Source organism: Rhamphochromis sp. 'chilingali' (assembly GCF_963969265.1).
Source record: "Rhamphochromis sp. 'chilingali' genome assembly, chromosome: 19".
NCBI lineage: Eukaryota > Metazoa > Chordata > Actinopteri > Cichliformes > Cichlidae > Rhamphochromis > Rhamphochromis sp. 'chilingali'.
In genome coordinates this window covers 28621012-28639894 of record NC_137946.1, presented here as the reverse complement: position 1 = coordinate 28639894, position 18883 = coordinate 28621012, and the positions used below count along the sequence as shown (strand labels likewise).

Below are 18883 nucleotides of genomic sequence, written 5' to 3'. Positions count from 1 at the left end.
GGGGGGGAGTGAGCAGGGTGAATAGAGGAGGTGTGAAGTGTCTGAGGTGTCAGAGGTGGAACAGCAGCAGTGGGGGTGGGTGAGTCTGCAGCCGATGTTGCAGACTGCCTCATGGCTGAGTCAAATCTGTTGAAGAAATGATTCAGTTCATTTGCCCACCTCACATCCCTCCCAGGCAGAGAGTTCTGCTGTTTGTGGCCTGAGATGGTTCTGAGGCCTCTCCCGTCTTCACTTTACTATTATGCATGTGCTGCTCTGCAGCCTGGTATCACCCGCCCTGTCCAAAAGCAGGTATGTGCAGAGAAGAGGAGGCTGTAATCCTTTAAGAGGATCAAGTCTGACTTCCAGGGGGAAGGGAAACAGGATCCACTAACTGTCCATAGTAGCCTGCACATGGCATATCTGTCATCTTGGCCGAGTGTGTCCATTAAAAAAAATGCTGAGCTGACAGAATTTTGATGGAGGCTTTATGGAGCGTAAACAGTGATGGAGGCTGAGGCTACCTCAGTGATGGAGTCCATATCTACAAGCATCCTGAACGTGAGGACGACTGAGAGGAGGAGGAGTTAAGGCAAACCACGGCATGACTGTTCTATTTCAGAATATGGACACGTACTTTGGTCAGCAATACCCAGCAGCCACAGGTGCATTATTGCATAAAATAATTTTAAATTAAGGTTGGTTTTGTTTCCAAATCTAGCTTCTTTAAAACCTGCTTGCTACCGATTGGTTAACACAGAGTTTACAGCACACTGTAATGTACCCGCAGATATGAAGAAATTTCAGCATTTTTATTAATGCACAAACTGACATTTTATATAATGCCAGGCATGTTTAGCTGTGTTGTCATTAGTTAGCAGCAGGTATGCCTTTGCTGCTTGGTGCCCACAAGTGTTTTTAAAAAGTGACGTTTTAAAGAAATTGACATTTGTTTTTGACAATAAGCAAGTCACAGTTTAAAGTCAAATTTTACCTTATTATGTCATCACTGTTTCAAATAAGCTTGTTTTCATTGGAGTAAATAACCCATTAACCCTACATGGACTCAGTATCCATCTACATGGTTAACCTAATATTGTATGTAAATATGTTCAAATATAAAATCAATGCATTACACTTTCAGTGACTTCTTCTTAGATCCCGTCTCATGTAAAAGACCTCAGATGTGTCTGTTCTTCCCAAACACACAGCCATGCCGATGCTGGAGGTCATCTGCAGCCTGATTGGCTGGCTGTGTCTCTACTTCTTGTTCGTCTGCACCTTCACCCAGCGGGGACCCGAGTGGAACTGTCGCCTGGTCACGTTGTCCCACGGCGTCCTCATAGTGCTGCTCACAGCCTACGTTGTTTTCGTAGACGGACCCTGGCCCTTCACGCATGCAGGTCAGTGGATCAATAGACATGTTACCAATGCAGTTACAAAGTATAGTTAGTAATTTAATTTAATTTAATTTAATTTAATTTAATTTAATTTAATTTAATTTAATTTAATTTAATTTAATTTAATTTAATTATGCTCTCTTTCTGGTCATGTGGTGATGTAAATTCAGACTGGTGCTAATTATAGCAGTCTACTGTCCTCACTGAGAGTTAACAGGATCAGCAGCATGGCGCTGATGTTCAGCATATTTTAAAATTTAATGAAAAGTAAAGTGTAAATCATTTTGGTGGGTAATGGAGGTGAAACACATTCACAGTCTGCATTAAATGAACCAATAAGTCAGGTAATTAATCACAGAGTGAAAGGATTAATGTAATCAGTCCATGAATGAATCAATATAAGCACAGTTTTAATTAGTTTGTGAATTAAAGACAGTGATTTAAAAAAAATGTACAAATGATTATGATTGAATTTAGGTCGGTATAATACATTTAAATAAAAGTACATAAAAATAGCTGTACCAGGATGGTACATGTGGTCTATATAGGGCAAAGGATGCTAAAGATGGAGGTACCAGGCAGGAGGTTAAGAGGAAAAGCACAGAGAAGATTCATGGATGTATTAGTGAGGGTTGGTGCAACAGAAGCTAGGGATTGGGTAACATGGAGGGAGATGATTCTCTGTGGTGGCCCTTAAATATCCAAAAGATGAAGACAGCAAAGAACCAAGCAGTCAAAAACCTGCAGGTACAGGTGTAATTTTCCAAAAAAGTGGGTTTTATGGTCCCGAAAAAGACACAGAAATATATCGAAACCACAAACAAATGTAAGTAGCTTATTGTAAGAAATACGTGGGCCCATAAAAAGAGGTCAATTAAACAGGATCCACTCAAAAATACTGCTAACCAAAAAACCCTGACTTATCCAAATGAGCACAAGTCAAACTATGATTTCATTCTCATAAGTATTAAGCCTCCAAACCTGAGATCTCTTGATACAGCTTTAAATATAAGGACTCTCAGTTTTATAGGCGACTTCATTATAAACCAGCTTTTTACAGTTTGCCTTTAAATGTGCAGCATACAGAGGTGCACGGTATGCTTTAAACACCTTCACGTTATTTCTCCAAGCACTAAATTTGCATTAAGAATTTTTTCATATAATAATAAAGAAAATATTAAATACAGATGACCTTCTTCTTATCATCACCCAGGTACAGAAAACACAGAGCTCCAGAGCTTCGCCCTGGCTGTGTGCCTCGGCTACTTCTTCTTCGACATGGGTTGGTGTGTATGCTACCACACGGAGGGCCCCGTCATGCTTGCACATCATGCTGCCAGTATCGCAGGCATCCTGCTGGCTTTGCTGATGGGAGTGTCAGGCTGTGAAACCTGCGGGGTCATCTTTGGCAGCGAGCTCACCAATCCCCTGCTGCAGACCCGCTGGTTCCTCCGCCAGGTGGGCCTGTACGACAGCCTGCTGGGCGACGCGGTGGACCTGCTTTTTATTTTACTGTTTGCCACTGTTCGCGTGGGAGTCGGCACGGTGATGTTCTACTGCGAGCTCACCTCTCCTAGGACTTCAATGATAATGAAGCTTGGTGGAGTGGTTATGTACGGGCTGGCATGGGTGTTCATGGTTGACATAGCCAGATTTGGCTACAAGAAAAGCAAGGCTAAGTATAAAAGGTGGATAGAGAACCACAAACTCAAAGACATGGACAGACAAAAGGTGGGTGGACATTCAGACAAGAGTGAATGAAAAGCTAACGTTCTGTCTAAGGGCTTCAAGAGCTCTAAAGGTGCTATGTACAGCATGAGAATAATAAAAGATTACTAAATATTTTTAATATGCTGTATAGTATGAGTCCCCAGATAAAAGAGAAAAGTTATTGCTTATCATGAGCGCACTCTAACCTTGTTTTAAAATGCCATGGGTTGCTTCATAGCAAAAAGTTTAAGTTGTATTAGCAACAGTCAGCTTTAGTAGTCTAAATGTCTGATGTTTTTGCATGCTTATCCAAAAAGTACCAGCAAATTTATTGCGATGGAACAAAACATTCATAGCACAGAATCTCCTGGGGTATAATTACAGGAGGACAGAAGTTTAAAATGATAGCTACACTGTGGGACTCTATCCAGGGGTGCCTCCAGATTTTCTTCATAGGGGTGAACATATGGGGGCCACTAAAAATATAGGCTACTTGAAAAATATGGCAAAAACGAGAGAAAGAAATTTTTAATTTCCTGCTATTAAAATTGATATCACTGAAAATAGGTACATATCAAAACAAAATAAGATTTTGAAATCCATATTAAACCTATTTTTAACTGATTGATTGATTAACTGATTGATTGATTTACTGGAAATCTCAACCATCACTTTAATGATTCTCAGCACAGCTGAGCAGAAGCAGCTTAAGATTCATTGTCACAGAATCGAGTTAAGTTAACTTGTTCAGGAAAACAAGCAAGTGTTGGATCATGTAAGAGTGTGAGCTGTTGTCTGTCTCTGTGTTGGCCCTGAGATGCACCTGTGATCTGCTTGGTGGAAATCAAAAAGTATCAACCTATAAACGACTGAATTCAAAGACACTCCTGAAATCAAAGTGAAGAAATTATACAGTAGGCTAGTCCTTTTTGCTTGTATGCATGTCGACAGCTTCGGGCCATGCTCCTAATGAGACGACGGATGGTGTGCTGGGAGATCTCCTCCCACATCAGGGCATCACTGAGCTCCTGGAACGTCTGAGGTGCAACCTGGGGGCATCAGATGGACCAGAATGTAATGGCCCCGAGGTGATCTGTTGGATTTATGTCAGGCGGCTTTTCAGTGATATCAATTCCTTTATCCTTCAGGAACTGCCTGCAAACCATGGCCACATGAGGCAGGGCATTGTTGTTTGGAGATATATCCATGGATGGATGCACAGCTATACCGCCACAGACCTTCATTGACCTACCAACAAACTGGCTGTGCAGACTGATGTTACAGGCAATATAATGTTTATATGCACAGAGCGCCAGTGATGGACCTGCCAATTCTGGTATTCTACGGCAAATGCCAGAATACCAGTGCCAGTGAGTGAGCACAGGGCCCACTCAAGCATGTTGGGCCCTCGGTCCACCCTCACCAAGTCTGTTTCTGATTGTTTGCTCAGAGATTTTTACACCGTTTCATAATGGAGTTATTGTTACTTGCTATTTGGAAAAAGTAGCAAATTATCCCGCTGCGTGAATATACGAGTGCTTTGTAGGACATCTCAGCTATTTTCCATTTTTACAAAATGTGTCAAACAGTTTGTTTTTTAACTACCATGCGTGCTTTGGAAATGTTCCTGGATGTAGAGTTCAGCTAAAGGAGGGCACTGGATCATGAATTACTGCTTAGTGACCAAAATCTAAGTTGTATTGTGTTTTTATTTTTTATTTTTTGAATTATTTAATAATAAAATGCTAATTTAATTGGTAATTCTGACATCTTTCACACATCCCAAGAACTTTTCAGGGACTGCACCTGTATAAAGAATGATAAAGTGTTTTAATAAAGTTTGAATAAGTGATTTAAGGTGTTCAGTTAGGTTGAGATCTGATGGCTGCAAAGAGCATATATAATTCACAGCTCAGTTTTATATTCATCAAACAGTTCTTTGACGCTCTTCCCTTTGGATCTCTCAGAATCTCTTCTAAGGGGACAACTGCACTGAAACCAGGCTTGATATCATAAGGTGGCACATTCACATTTTTTCCCTTTAATTTAGTCTGAATGAGTTTGAAACTTCTTTTTGTTTGAGCTTTGTTCCTTGGGACAACCTTTATAAAGTATAGATCTGATGCAGTACATTGTTTTGGGGAAGAAAAACATGCAATATAATGTGTGTTTTAATCAAGTTTCATTCAATACTGTAGATACATGTTTGCTATTAGATGTTTTCTGTTCTGTTAGCTTGTCGTTTCCACTGCTGTTCCATCATGTTAGTGTTTTCCTTTTTGTTTTTTGTGCGCATTTTGTCTTTTTCCCCCATCTCCATTGGGTTTTATTTAATGTCTGTTGTGTGTGTGTGTGTTTTTTTTTTAATTCTTTATTTTTGCTAGGCCACTGTATATGACTATATACTAGACCAGAAATAGTAATAGTAAATTTCATTCACTAAAACTGAAGCACAAGCTTGTATAGGAATGTGGTATATTATATTGCCTTCTCTGGTACAAAGAAAGGCCATATTATACTATATACATTTAATAAACATGCACCAAAACCATAAAAACTTAAGTTTCATAAGTCAGAGCACCTGTGAAAACTATCTACAGAGGCCAAGCCTGTTTTGTTTTTAGTTTTCTTTTCTATCAGGATAAAAACATGCATTTAAATGCCATGAAGTTATTATGTTGGGCATTTTAATATGGGAAGCGGCCTCTAGAGTCTGTCTTAAGTAGACATTCGATGAACTGTTTTCTGCACTTATTCGTTCTAAGCAGCATGAAGATGTGAAACTGTACTTTACAAGACTCAAAGACGGCCTCTATATTGATGCATTTAAATTGGTCAAATCCTGTAGAGTCCCACGTTAAGTCACCTAGCATTAACTGACAGGTTACTATTCCTTCCTTCTAGCTCTAAAAACACCCGATGATTAGACCCATAATTTAAAATCAGAGGTTTCATAATGGGTCCTTACAAACTCATGTTATACTCCTCTTGTATCCTCTATAGAGTGGATCTGATTGAGAAACCAGTCAAACGGTCTCCCGATACCATAGCAACCTGTCAATCACAAGACTGGTGCGTCCTAAACCCTGATTTATTAACCTAACAGGGAATACAAACTAAACATCATGTTCCATTGATGCACATGAAAACTGTTTACTCAATCAATCAGCAGTAGGGTCATTTTCACACAGACTTCTGTACAACAGGACTTCTTTTTGTAACCAGATGTACTGCCCCCTGCTGGCCATTTGAACAAAAACAAGTTTAAGGCACTTAAGCATTCGCTTCACTTTTCAGGGCAAAGTTTAGCTCTATTTTTAAGCACAGTCTGTTATCTCACTTCCCCATCAAGATCAAATAAAATTAAACAAAAATTTCCATTCATCTTTTCCTTAATTTTCACAAACAATGAGCTTCTTGTGTCATAAACATGTTAACAGAGTTAATAACAATGTAACAAAAAATATAACATTTACAATAACATTTATAAAATGGATTAATTCTCCTCTTTTTGAGCAGTTTGTGTTAAAGCATTACATGATAGCATGGTGTAAAACAAAAAGGTGCGAGTAAAAACACGAACAAAATTACTGACATGCAGTCATTGTACAATATACGCCTTTACCCTGAACGCAGTCCAAAGCAGTCATCGTTTTTGCCTGAACATATTTATCCACAAACCGGAGCCACGGCGCAGTCTTGTGGCCGGTGAATCTATTTTCAGCCCAACCTTAAAAGTGAAGCGCAGATGTCTGCGTGAATGTATTTTTATAGTTAAAAACACAGGTTGGACAAAACTGGTTTACTACGTACACTTCGGCTAGTCAACCAAGCATCAACCAACCATCTAAAGAGTTTTTTGTCCATCTGCATTTTATTTTTGAATGATTTGTGTTTGTTTTTTGATTTACTGTTTATTTGATAGAAGGATAAAACTGATGGACTGCAGACTGGAGACATTATTTTTTTGTTTTGTTTGTTTTTTGCTACATTTAAGTGCTTCCGGTTGTTTAAAATCTGTGACTGTTTAAGTCAGCTGCTATACAGCACTGCATTGCTATGAAAAAAATCATACAGAGACAATGGTAACTGGCAAGCGTATAGTAATTAAAGGAATACAGAAGATGATATTGGACATGCACATAATTAAAAAGGTTTTTTAATGCAATTTTTTCATTTTGTGAGAACAAATCAAATTATCTAGTAATTTATCTTGAGGCAATTAAACTTGTTTTCTAGTGAGATGAACAAGTTATACATTTAGTTATTGCGAGAAAATGAGCCTAGCTTTGCAGCTTTCTGTTCAAATCTTTAGTACATGGGCGTATCCAGATTGGTACGGGGTGTCACTGCCCTTCCCCACTTCAAAGAAGTTATTGTTACTTCCTGGTGTCATCGCACAATTCAGTCACACTGGAAACCTTACAATGTTCAGCGTTACTGGATGAGAGCATGGATAGGAGTGGTTCAATTCAATTCCTATACTGTTACACAGCAGTAAATAATTAAATTATACCAGTTGCAAAATTAAACATACACACTTCCCAATTTCCTGTTTGTTTGTTTGTTTGTTTTTTGTATGTTTGCCACACTTAAATATTTCAGATCATCGAACAAATTGAAATATAAGACAAAGATAACAACTAAACACAAAATTCAGTTTCTAAACAAAGTTGTTTATTATTAAGAGAGAAAACCAAATCAAAAGTGAATACCCTAAACCTATTAACTGGTTGGGCCACCCTTAGCAGCAACAACTGCAATCAAGCGTTTGCAGTAACTGGCAATGAGTCTTTTACAGAGCTGTAGAGGAATTTTAGTCCACTAATCTTTGCAGAATTCTTGTTTTTCACCCACTTATTGAGAGGCCTTTCCAGCATGAATCCACTTAAGGTCATTCCCCAGCATCTCAATTGGATTCGGGTCAGGACTTTGAATGGATGCCATTTTTGCCCAGTTTCTTTCTTATTGTTGAATCATGACCTCTGACATTAACTTAGATATGTGAAGCCTGCGGTTCTTTAATGTTGTTCACCACTGTTTTGTGGTATAATGGCTCCCACTGTGTTTCACTGGAGTCCCAAAGCCTTAGAAATGGCTTTCTTATCCCTCTCCAGACTGATAGACGTCAGTGACTTTGCTACTTAGCAGTTTCTTTAGATTGTAGCATGATGTGTTGCTTTTTGGGATCTTTTAGCCTGCGTCACTTTGTCAGACAGGTTTTATTTAAGTGATTCAACAGGTCTGTCAGTAATAAGGCCTGACTGTTTGGTGAAACTGAACTTAGCCACTTTTTCACACGCGACCAGGTAGGTTTGGAAAATTTTTCTCCCTTAATCAATGAAACCATCTTTTAAAAACAGCATTTTGTATTTACTCAGGTTATCTTTGTCTAATATAAAACTTTCTTTGATGATCTGAAACATTTAACTGTCAGAAATATGCAAAACACTCAGAAATAGGAAGAAGGGAAACACTTTTTCACACCACTGTATATAAATATAATGAATTATGATCCAGCAACACAGAATCATTTATTAGACTCAAAGGTCATACTACATAAGGAGTCATACTATTATGCAGAAACTTTTATTTCTTGTCTAATTGCCAACTTCTTTTGTAGGATTTATTTTACACTAAAGTCTGGATACTTGTTTTTCTGTGAAAACGGCTGTAATACAAAAAATATTTTTAACTCTTGCACACATGCATATAATTCTACTATAATATTAGTAATACTGTATTAGGGCACAGGACTGTGAATATGCTTGAAAAGTGTACCTACTGCTTTCTATGCCACTTCTTCTCACTGTTAATTTTAATTGAATTTTTAGATTCCAGTTGGACTCATCAAGCCATGTTGTTGGTCACTCTGTGCCAGGCTGTTAAAAAAATAATTTAAAAGGTCCCTGTTGTCCTCTTATTATTACGATTAGCCCAGCTGAAGCAGCACATGTCACTTTAGTAATTCTGCCCATTTTTAACTTCATAAGTGGTCAAGATAGGCAGGGGCTATCGGGTATTCCTATAATCTTCACATAATAACAGGAAAACAAAATGCTTGTGAGATAAACCATCTTATTATCTCAAGAAATTACCCTTTAGTTTTCTTGAGACAAAAAGCTAAATCAACCTGCCATCATAAGAAACGGGGATTTTCACCTTTTTTCTTACTTAAGATGAGACGTTCATGTTAATGAATCAAATCGTAACTATAGAATGTATCCCACAGTCAGTGAGAAATTAAAACTTCTAAATCCGAGAGCATCGCAGCTGCAAAGTCAAAGTTAAACCCACATAAAGTTCAATATTAGCACTTATTTTATCAACTGAGCTAAAAGGAAGTCACACTGTTTTGTTTGCATCTGGTGTCACTTGTTAACAACCTACACATATAGTATCTAACACAATAAAAGGAAATTTACAACAAATTCATATTTAGCTTTTCTGATGCTCCAAAATCAGAATAATGAGAATCGTCTTGGTTTTCCTGAAATTATGTTAATGCAGCAAATACAAGCGTGATATACTGAGCGTAAAGTCCAGACCTGTCAAGTGTGCTAGCTTAGCTTAGCTAAGACTGAAAAGCAGGGAGGAAAACACACCTATCGCCAACTGTAAAGCCCACTGATTTTTTAATATCTTAGAATTTAAAATTAAAATAGAAAATATCCAGACAACCACTCGTCACTAGGGAACAATGTGACCGATGTGATTGCTTTGGCCAATAGCAGACTGCCACAGCTGCCTGTAGTTTCCACGAAAGAGGCTGTTTCAAGTGAAATTCATCTTCAAAGTATCTGGTTTTTACTGCTGAGCAAGTAAGTCTATGAGTCTTTGTATAGAAATCACAGCATTAAACCTCCTTATTATATTTGTGCTTGTAATTGAAAAAATGATTCAGGGTGTAGATTTGTGAGATTCAGAGTTTTTGCTAGATATCTGATCCAAAGCAGACAATCACCTGCTTAACGTTTAATGCAAAGCTTGGCTAAAAACAGCATTAAATCCCTTCTGGGTAAATTTTATGGTGGGAGTGTTTTAACCTTCCATTTTGGCATTTTATTGGGCACTTGTATATTGACTCTATCTATTCTATTGCAGGTTTTTACACTGAGTTTTGAAGAGGAAAATCCTTCAGTACTGGTCACAGTCATAATGTCTCACTTCTTGTCTGCTGAACGTCTGTGTCGTCAGATGGTCGCTTAGCCTTTTTCCATTCATTATATCCAGTGTTTCAGATAATTTATGCAGTCAGTGATTATTATTATACTAAAAAGTGTCCATGAAAAACTCAGTGATATGTCTCTTCTGCTCCTGCTTTGTGAAAGAGTTTATAGTGGAGTAATTCAGACTGCGACGATGACACCGTCCTTTGAAGTAGGAGATCAGACATTAATCCTTCAGTGGTAAAAGGTGGAGGAAGGTGAGCACGCAGCAACATGAAACTTGGCTCTGACAGCCGAGAGAGCAGGAAGCCTTTCGTCACTGAATCCCATCTGAAAAAATACCAGAAAGAGAGTTTGAAATACAAAACATTAAATTGAGCGTGAAGCTGATGAAAGTGAGATGACCGAGAGAATTCAAACACACCGTTGTTGTCATCCGAGTCTGTGGCTGCATCGCCGTGCGTTTGTTGCAGTTCGTTGTACTTCATCTCTATGTCCTGGAAGCAGATCATCGTTACAGCACAACTGACTGTGGCCCACAGATCAGACACAGATACAGTCAAACTGACAAAATGGGCTTAAATGCAGGAGTCAAAACAGGAATTTAGAAGAAAAAAAAAAGTTATCTTAACCTCCTACGACCCGAACTCTTTCATAGCATGCATTTGTTATTTTTCTTTGCTATTTGGGTTGATTGGGACCTAAAGAATGTAAAAACAAAGAATTACCAGATTTTTTGTTTTGTTTTTTTACCTAATTTTTGTTTTTGAGAAAAATTAGATCCACATATGAGGACATTTGTATCAAATTTTGATAGAACAGTGGCAGTATAATGTCCTCGTATGTGGATATCAGGCCCTTGTAGAGAAAAATTAAGTATTTTGGTCTAGACGTCCCAAAATGTGATGTCCACATATGTGGACGCCAGGTCCTAGGAGGTTAATGCAGAGATGGTGATTGCAATGAGACATTTTACCTGTAAATATTAAAGCAGCTGTAAACACACACTGGTGTTGGAGTAAGCCTTTAAAGCACTAACCATTCAATAATTCCCAGAAAACTACATTTATATTTAAAATCAGTAGTTTATTGAATCACCTGACAATAAAAAATTATGTAATATTAATTTGCACATATGAGATTTAATTTGGATGATATTTGCTATATTCTGCATTTTTAAATGTATTGCTAAAAATTAAATTAATTCATTAATATTGTGCAACTTATTTAGGTTTTTCTGTATATATATTTTTCTGTAACTATATTCCTTGGTCCTCATCTCTTATTACTGTTAATAAGAGATGAGGACCAAGGAATATAGTAACCTTTGGTATGAACTGGACCATACCACTGGTACAGACCAGTGGTATGGTCCAGTTCATACCAAAGGTTATCTGAGACACTTATAATAATATGATGATTATATTGTTCATTCAGTTACATTTCGTGTCAAAGTTTTTAAGAATTTAGGAGAAGATAGATATGTTAATTACAAATTAAAAATACATTTAAATTACATTACCTGGGGAAAAATCCAGATGTTTTTCTTGTGTTATGTAAAAAAGACTCAGATGCCAGTTAATGATTTGAATTTCAGAGGGTAGAAAAACAAAAGAAAATATAACTAAAGATGTGAGGAGGCAAATACATTTTTGCATAATCTTAATACAAACAGAGAACATGACTTCATTTGCTTAGAAGAGCACATCCAAATGCAAACCATCCTCCAGATAATTTTTTCAGGCTTGAATTTATGAAAGAATAAAGTCTGGTTTAGTTTAAGAGTAAGCAGGTTTTTCCATGGTTATGTACCAAATTTAAAATCTTTAAAAAACAAACCTGCATCTGGGCTTGGATCAGTAGTTTGTTTAACCTTATAACTTTTGTGTCTGCTTGTTAGGCAGCTGCTGAACATCTAATGAGTAATATATTACTTACTGCATTAAACATTTGGCCCTAATATTGCTGTTCAAGTAAAAAGAGACATTAAAAACACCCCAGCATTGCTATCAGATGGTAATTTTGTGCTTTTAGAGCAGATATATGAAAATCATCCACTGGCTACAAACAGCTGGTAGAGAAAATAGAGATCAGGTGTGTTAGGGCAACACTCCAGTAAATTTAACATCACAAAAATGACTCACTAGAGGCGAGACATCCCACCATGTTTAGGTTTTGGGAATATAGAAAGCAGACCTCAGATACTAAGGTACCTTAAGATACTGCAGATCGGCCTGTAGGAGGCGCAGGTGGGTCATGAGCTGCCGACTGAGGTTGGGGCCTCCGCCTCCCATCTGCGAGGAGGAAGACAGCAGTTTCCTCATGTCGATCCCAACATCACTTCCAACTCCGACATCATCATCAGTGCTGCTTTCCTCAGAGCCGGGGAAATCCAGGACCACAAAGCCACCTGGGTGGAGATGCAGATCAGGAGATGGTGAGATAGTTATGCAAGTATATTTTGGTCATTAATTCTTAATACTAGAGTACAGCAGTACCATTACGTTCAGCAGCCTCAGGTGGAGGCTGCAGGTGTTCTTTCTGTGAACTTTCAGACGTCTGGCTCTCATCACAGGTAGCAGAGGGCCCCTCTGGGCTCTCAGGCAAAGAAGGACTCGACTGACTCCCACGGCCTCCACTCGGCTTGCTCTCCTCCGTTTCCTCCTCTGCTTCTCTGCTTAACATGTGTGTGAAGACTGCCTGCTTCAGCATTGCCACTGAAACAGACATCAGCGGTCATTTTCCTCATGCGAATGTCAGCATATTCTCTTTACCATTAAACATTGGTTCTCCTGGATGTTTCCAGGCTATATGAATAAAACTGAATTTATTTGAATTAAACTGAGCTTAATGATAAAAACAAACATCTCAGGGTCAAAACTATCCACAGTGCTACTGACAGGTAATCAGGACTTACGTGTCTTTAGAGCTTCTTCAGCTTTGGAGCAAGGCATGACAAAAGCATTGTGCTCTTCTTCATTTTCAAGGGCAATGCCAAGCCGCGATCCTTCCTGCAGCAGTCTCTCCGCCAGCTGCCCGTCCAGGAAGGCCTCTAGCTCCGCTTCATCCACCTCTCCATTCTGCTCCTCTTCCTCCTGCCCGTCTGTCATCGGCAGCTCCTCTTCTTCATCTTCTGATCTCAATCCATCAAAGGGGTTGAGACTCTCCGGTGGATCTTGAATGTCTGAAGTAGAGGCGGCCACTTTATCGGAGATGCTCATATCTGGGATTTAAATTAAAAAATGTGATGAAGCGTTAGAGAGAAAACCATGAACGACAACAACAACAGAATCAGACTTGCAAAGACTCCAAATCGGCTGGAGGGCATAGATTTGGGTATTTTAACTATATTTTCATAGGTTTTAAAGCTTTTCCTACTACCTCCACCATATTACACCAAAGCAATTAAATATAAGATGAACACTAACAATTAAAACACACCAAATTCCCCGTTTAGTTCATCATCTATCATAGAAAGTGTTATTTTTTACAATGGGTCCACAGGGGGGGAAAGATTTATGAACAATGAGCTACCAGAGCTTTTTTCTATAATTTTGCACATTTATTTATTTGTGCTGACAGATTTCATTAATTTACTACAGCAGCACTTTTTTATTACATACAAAGACTGAGCTGTATTGTTGAAATTGAACTTGTGTGTGTAGTTAAACATCAGTGGAGTTACGTTGGTTCGGCCCACTTAAGATCAAAGTGGGCTGCATGTGACCCATGATGTAAAATTATTTTGACATCTCTGATTTAATATATCATTTGAAAAAGCCATAAATTAATCTATCCATCAGTACTTTTGGTACTGACAAACACATATAGATACCTGCAGAACGGATACTTTCACTCGGCGTCTCATCTTTGCTCAGTTTAGGCATCCCATTGTTGATGATATTAATAGCATCCTGCTCCGCACTGAAACACATTTACATTGTAAACAGTGAATTAAAAAACAACAACAACAAAAAAACAACAACACGCACACTCAAACAACAATACCAGTGACAATGTCTGCAGCATTAGCAGACTCACTCAGACTGAGGTGGAGGCGTGTCCCTCCTGTGGGGTTTGGCCTTCATGGCTTCGGCACACTGTGTGATTAGATGTTGCCACCTGGAGCAACAGAGGTGACACAGCTGGATGAAACAGACTAAAAGTGACCAGATGAAGGTGCATGAGCATTGTTTTGGTGCGACACTCACGTTCTCTGATCGAACACCGTCTGAGCCGTCAGCTCGTAGATCTGAGCCCCGTTTTCGGACATGGACAGAACAAAGAAAGACTTGTTGTCTGACGAAGAGAAAATTTCAAACAAGGATTGGTCCACATGACACAAAAGCTACATTTACATTCAAAATAGAGTGTGTACATAGAAAAATATACAGAAACTAATGTCACTGACATGAAAAAACAAAGAAACTTGTGAGGTTAAGTTAAAAGCTAAGGTTAGCATGCTAAGTCCTCAGTTAGGATCTCACAGTAAAACTGTCATTCCTACAATGGCTGAGGAAATTTGGCATGCCAACCAAAATCTTCTGCATCTTCGACACAACTGAGAACATAACACTACCTCTGTGTGTTTATGGGGGTAAAAAACAAAATAGGTTCTAAACTTATTTCAGTGAGCTAAATACTGGTTTAGCTAAATGCTAATCTAAGCTAAGCTAAATGTTGAGCTAAATGATGGTTTAGCTCACAGGGGAGACCAGGCGACCTATTGTATTGTTTGAATCCACACTGAGGGATTTACTGCACGTCTTCCCCTGGTCTTTTTTTCTCCCAAAGCTTTCCTGTCTCCTGACACCCTTCCTGATACAACCCCTAATGGGATCTGTGACTCCTTCAACCAGGGATGCGTTGCTTGTTAGGAGTAAACCACTGCACTATGGAGATGCTCAGTGTGGTCGAACCTGAAAGCATTTCCACTTGTCTGCGGTTCTTACCAGTTGCGACAGGTCGAACCAAGACCGTGTTGAGTTTGATGATGGGGCTGAAGGTGTGCTTGGTGTCGACGACACTGGCCATGTTTTTGCCATGAAACTTTAGGACCAGGCGCTCATCCTGTTTCTGCAGCAAGACCATGATGTCCTCCAGGAGGAGTGTGTACAGCTCTGAAAGGAAAACACTAGTGGTATAAAACTGTATGTGTATCTGACAAGTTCTGTCTCATTTTGGATGCAAAAATAAACCTGAAGAAGTATTTAATCTACAAAAATGTCTGATATTATAGTCTTTTTAATCGTATTGTCATATACTGATGTGTACACACCAATTGTCTTTTCCTTATTGACTTTCCAGGAGAGAGGACCCTCATGAACCATCTTCCTCTTAGTGAGGTCCAGATTCTGCAAACACAACACATGGCAGAACTTCATAAACAATCCAGAGTAAATATCAAGGTAAACAGAGATTAAAACAAGTTTGTTACCTTCAGCTCCAGGATCACAGGGTTTTCACTCTGTTTCAGAGACGAGAAGTCTAACCTTCTCTGATACTCCTCGAGCCGCTGTTAAGACACAACATAAATCATAAAATACCCTTCCAAATCTCAGCCTGTATGAATCTGCACATATCTTTAAATAAAATGATTAAATAGATGATTCTAATGTGTGTACCTGTTTGTTTTCAGCCTCTTTCACAGCTTGGTTGACATGGTTGAGGATCTTTTTACAACAGTCTCCAGCTCTCTTCACCTTTTTCCTTTCCTCAATGTCCTCTACAAGAACAAAAAACCAACATAGCCAACAGTTCTTGATGATTAAACTAAAATTAATTGTTCCCCCTCAATGAAAAGGGTAATCGGTTTCCAGAATCTGTACTAAAATGTATAAAATCTTATTTATACCTGTGTACTTGGCAATGTTATCCAGCAGGAGCGGGTATTTGGTCACTCTCTGCATTTCTACAGGGATGATGTCTTTGAGCTGCAGCCTGCGACACAAACGGTTGCTCTGAGCTTCCTGAAGAATGACAACAAGGAAGAGAAGAGCAAGGAATGAGGAAGGTCAACAACAAAAAACCTCTGTAACAGATATTATATGAGACAATAAAACAAAATCTGAAATATTCGAGCTTATGGGATACTGCAATGTTCTACTTTAAGCCCCAAAATGCAGACATTTGTTATACAAAATAGAAACAAAAGAAAACATGGTTCAGACAAAAGATAGATGAAATCTTTAACGAATAATAATACAACAAATTCAATCAAAGTCCTAAAATTTAGATAAAAAATAAAAGAAAGGGGGGGGGGCCCATTGCACCAACATTCCTCTAATTATGAAGTGTGTATTGTCACTTCTACCCTTATGTTACATTTACTGGGTAACTTAAAAGTTCTTTAAGCTGCAAAAAGCCACTTGGTACAAGGGTCCTAAGTAAGCATGTACTCATGAAGCATCTCCAATAAACTGAATGTAAGTCACTCATATGGAGCCAACTGTGCCACCGTTCTTATCCATTCTCCATACGGAGATGGATACTTACTCATCCTGTGTCTCTGTGTAGGTTCTCAGTCATCCAGGGCAAAGTTACCTAAGGAGTTCAGAAATAAAACCACTGGACATCTTTAATTTTGCTGTCCCACACCCTTTTTCACACCTTGAGCTGGGGCACATGATCAGTAGTGGACTCTCCACCGTTTGGTCTTAGAACTGAAGAAACTTCTTGGATGAGAGAAATGTCTTCAAAAATCCAGTTGCTTTTCTTTCCAAACTCCTTAGATTTTTGAATAGACCGATACAATTTGGGTCAAATTAGGCAAGTTCTTGTTCTTCCCCTCTCTAGAAGCCTCGTGTGACTGATCTAGAGCCTTAGCTCCTACACTGTCCCTACACCCACAGCCAGTCGTGAGGGGAAGTACCTGCACTCCCCTAGCCTTGTTCGGGTCTCTTCCTGCTATAAAGCGAGCTCATTGGAGAATGTCGGCTCATTGGATATTTTTCTATAATGATGCGAGCTTACAATTGTTGTGAACTGGCACACTAACTAAAACTTAATCGAATGTTCTTCTGCCTGCCAATATCTGTCTCATCCAAAGTCACTTTCCTCCTGGTGGTAGACTACAGTGGGAGTCTTGCACCCACCTGCATGAACAGGTTGAATTTCTGGTCCTTCTTCTGCCTCGTCTTGATGAGCTCCAGTGCAGACGGCTGGTTACTGCAGAAGGTTGCCACTGCTCTCTTTAACTTTTGCTCTTCCTCCCCACTGAACTGGATGCGAGTGCACAGAGAAAGCATAAAATGCTTAAATATTACCAGCTTACGTGCTAAGAGTGCATGATGTACTTGATGATTTCTACTGTAACAACTCTGAAAAATATTTTTTTTAAAAACAACAACACAGAGAACCTGCAGCCATGCCAGCAGAAGTTATCTACTTACACATTGACGCTTTTAGATATAAATAAAGAAGCAAGGCCTGCCAGATAATTCAGGCAAAGAACTTGCACTCATTTCCTCTGCCTTATGACACCTCCACCATCACAGCATCCACCCGTAAGTCCGCTCGGACATTAACTGACCATTTCTAGATATCTACACATAACATATTAGAGGGAAGTGATGAGGTAGACACTAAACTACTGCCTCAACCACTGGTACTGGAACACGTACCTTTATCGTGTTAGCAGGATAATATTTCACTATCAAGACTAAACACAAAGGCTGAGGCTGATAGGAATGTTTTAGGTTTGCTGGTATTTATTTACTAAACCCAAATTGTTGCCCAAATTTTGATTTTGACCTGATGGCGATGCTGTGGGAAAAGACACATGGACCTCAAAAGTCTTTAAGATAATGTAATGTGGGGATTGTGAAGACCTCTTTACCATTTATCTAGTCTGGGCAGAAGGTGAAATATGACTAAAAATACAAATAAACCCTGTTTCTGTTTTCAGTCCTCTCTCACAGATACTAGAAGCCAGCCTTACCCATCCCAGGAGATCATCTCCGATCTGACCGATCACAGACGTCTCGTTCCTCTTCCTGATTGCAGTCATTTGTTCTGTTAAAGAAACTGGAGCACAGCGAGAAGATTTTATTTTATTTTTTTAAACATCCAAAAATACTCACCAGCTAGCTCAGTTTGGTGATGACTCACATATTTCTCAATCATTAATTGATTAGCAACATAACATTTACAAAATTAAAGTTTTTACCCCATTTCCAAAACAGTTGGAACGCTGCATAAAAAGTAAATAAAAACAGAATGCAGCGATTTGCAAATCTCATAAACTCATCTTTTATTCACACTAGAACACAGAGAACATATAAAATCTTAAAACTGAGACTTTTTAGTATTTTATAAAAAATAATTTTAAAAAAAGCTCATTTTGAATTTGATGGCAGCAACACAAACCAGGGACAGGGGCAACAAACGGCTCGAAAAGTAAGTAAGCAGTGAAAAGAAGTTTCAGTTCCTCAGTGCAAACTCACCAAAGGCCAAACAAAAAGTCCAGCAGCAGGTCTCCTCAGCTGTTAAAAGAAGAGGGGATGCGACGCAGCAGTAAACACGGCCCTGTCCTGACTTTTTTGAGACTTATTGCTACCATCAAATAAAAACGAGCTAATATTTTTCATAAAGTAGTCAAACGTCTCAAAATGAAGAAACAAAATC

The 18883-nt window shown here is 38.8% G+C and overlaps 2 protein-coding genes across 2 annotated transcripts in view; one reads left to right on the top strand and one right to left on the bottom strand.

Annotated features, from left to right (window-relative positions):
- Positions 1-607: 607 nt before the first annotated feature.
- tlcd5b (TLC domain containing 5b) lies at positions 608-4736 on the top strand. Its single transcript, XM_080866772.1, has 4 exons — positions 608-677; positions 1191-1382; positions 2593-3110; positions 4238-4736. The coding sequence occupies exons 2-4, from the start codon at positions 1193-1195 to the stop codon at positions 4334-4336; spliced, it is 807 nt and encodes a 268-aa protein (XP_080722898.1). The 5' UTR covers positions 608-677; positions 1191-1192; the 3' UTR covers positions 4337-4736.
- A 1481-nt stretch (positions 4737-6217) lies between these two features.
- Positions 6218-18883, bottom strand: part of arhgef12b (Rho guanine nucleotide exchange factor (GEF) 12b) — a 46059-nt gene continuing 33393 nt past the window's right edge. Inside the window, exons 22-36 of the mRNA XM_080867380.1 lie at positions 18198-18283; positions 17353-17478; positions 16113-16227; positions 15883-15983; positions 15696-15773; positions 15537-15612; positions 15211-15378; positions 14470-14557; positions 14300-14380; positions 14094-14182; positions 13176-13481; positions 12757-12975; positions 12472-12668; positions 10683-10755; positions 6218-10588 (exon numbers count right to left, since the gene is read on the bottom strand). Coding sequence (XP_080723506.1) covers positions 10575-10588; positions 10683-10755; positions 12472-12668; positions 12757-12975; positions 13176-13481; positions 14094-14182; positions 14300-14380; positions 14470-14557; positions 15211-15378; positions 15537-15612; positions 15696-15773; positions 15883-15983; positions 16113-16227; positions 17353-17478; positions 18198-18283 — 1817 coding nt within the window. The 3' untranslated portion in view covers positions 6218-10574. The remainder of the gene's footprint in view (positions 10589-10682; positions 10756-12471; positions 12669-12756; positions 12976-13175; positions 13482-14093; positions 14183-14299; positions 14381-14469; positions 14558-15210; positions 15379-15536; positions 15613-15695; positions 15774-15882; positions 15984-16112; positions 16228-17352; positions 17479-18197; positions 18284-18883) is intronic.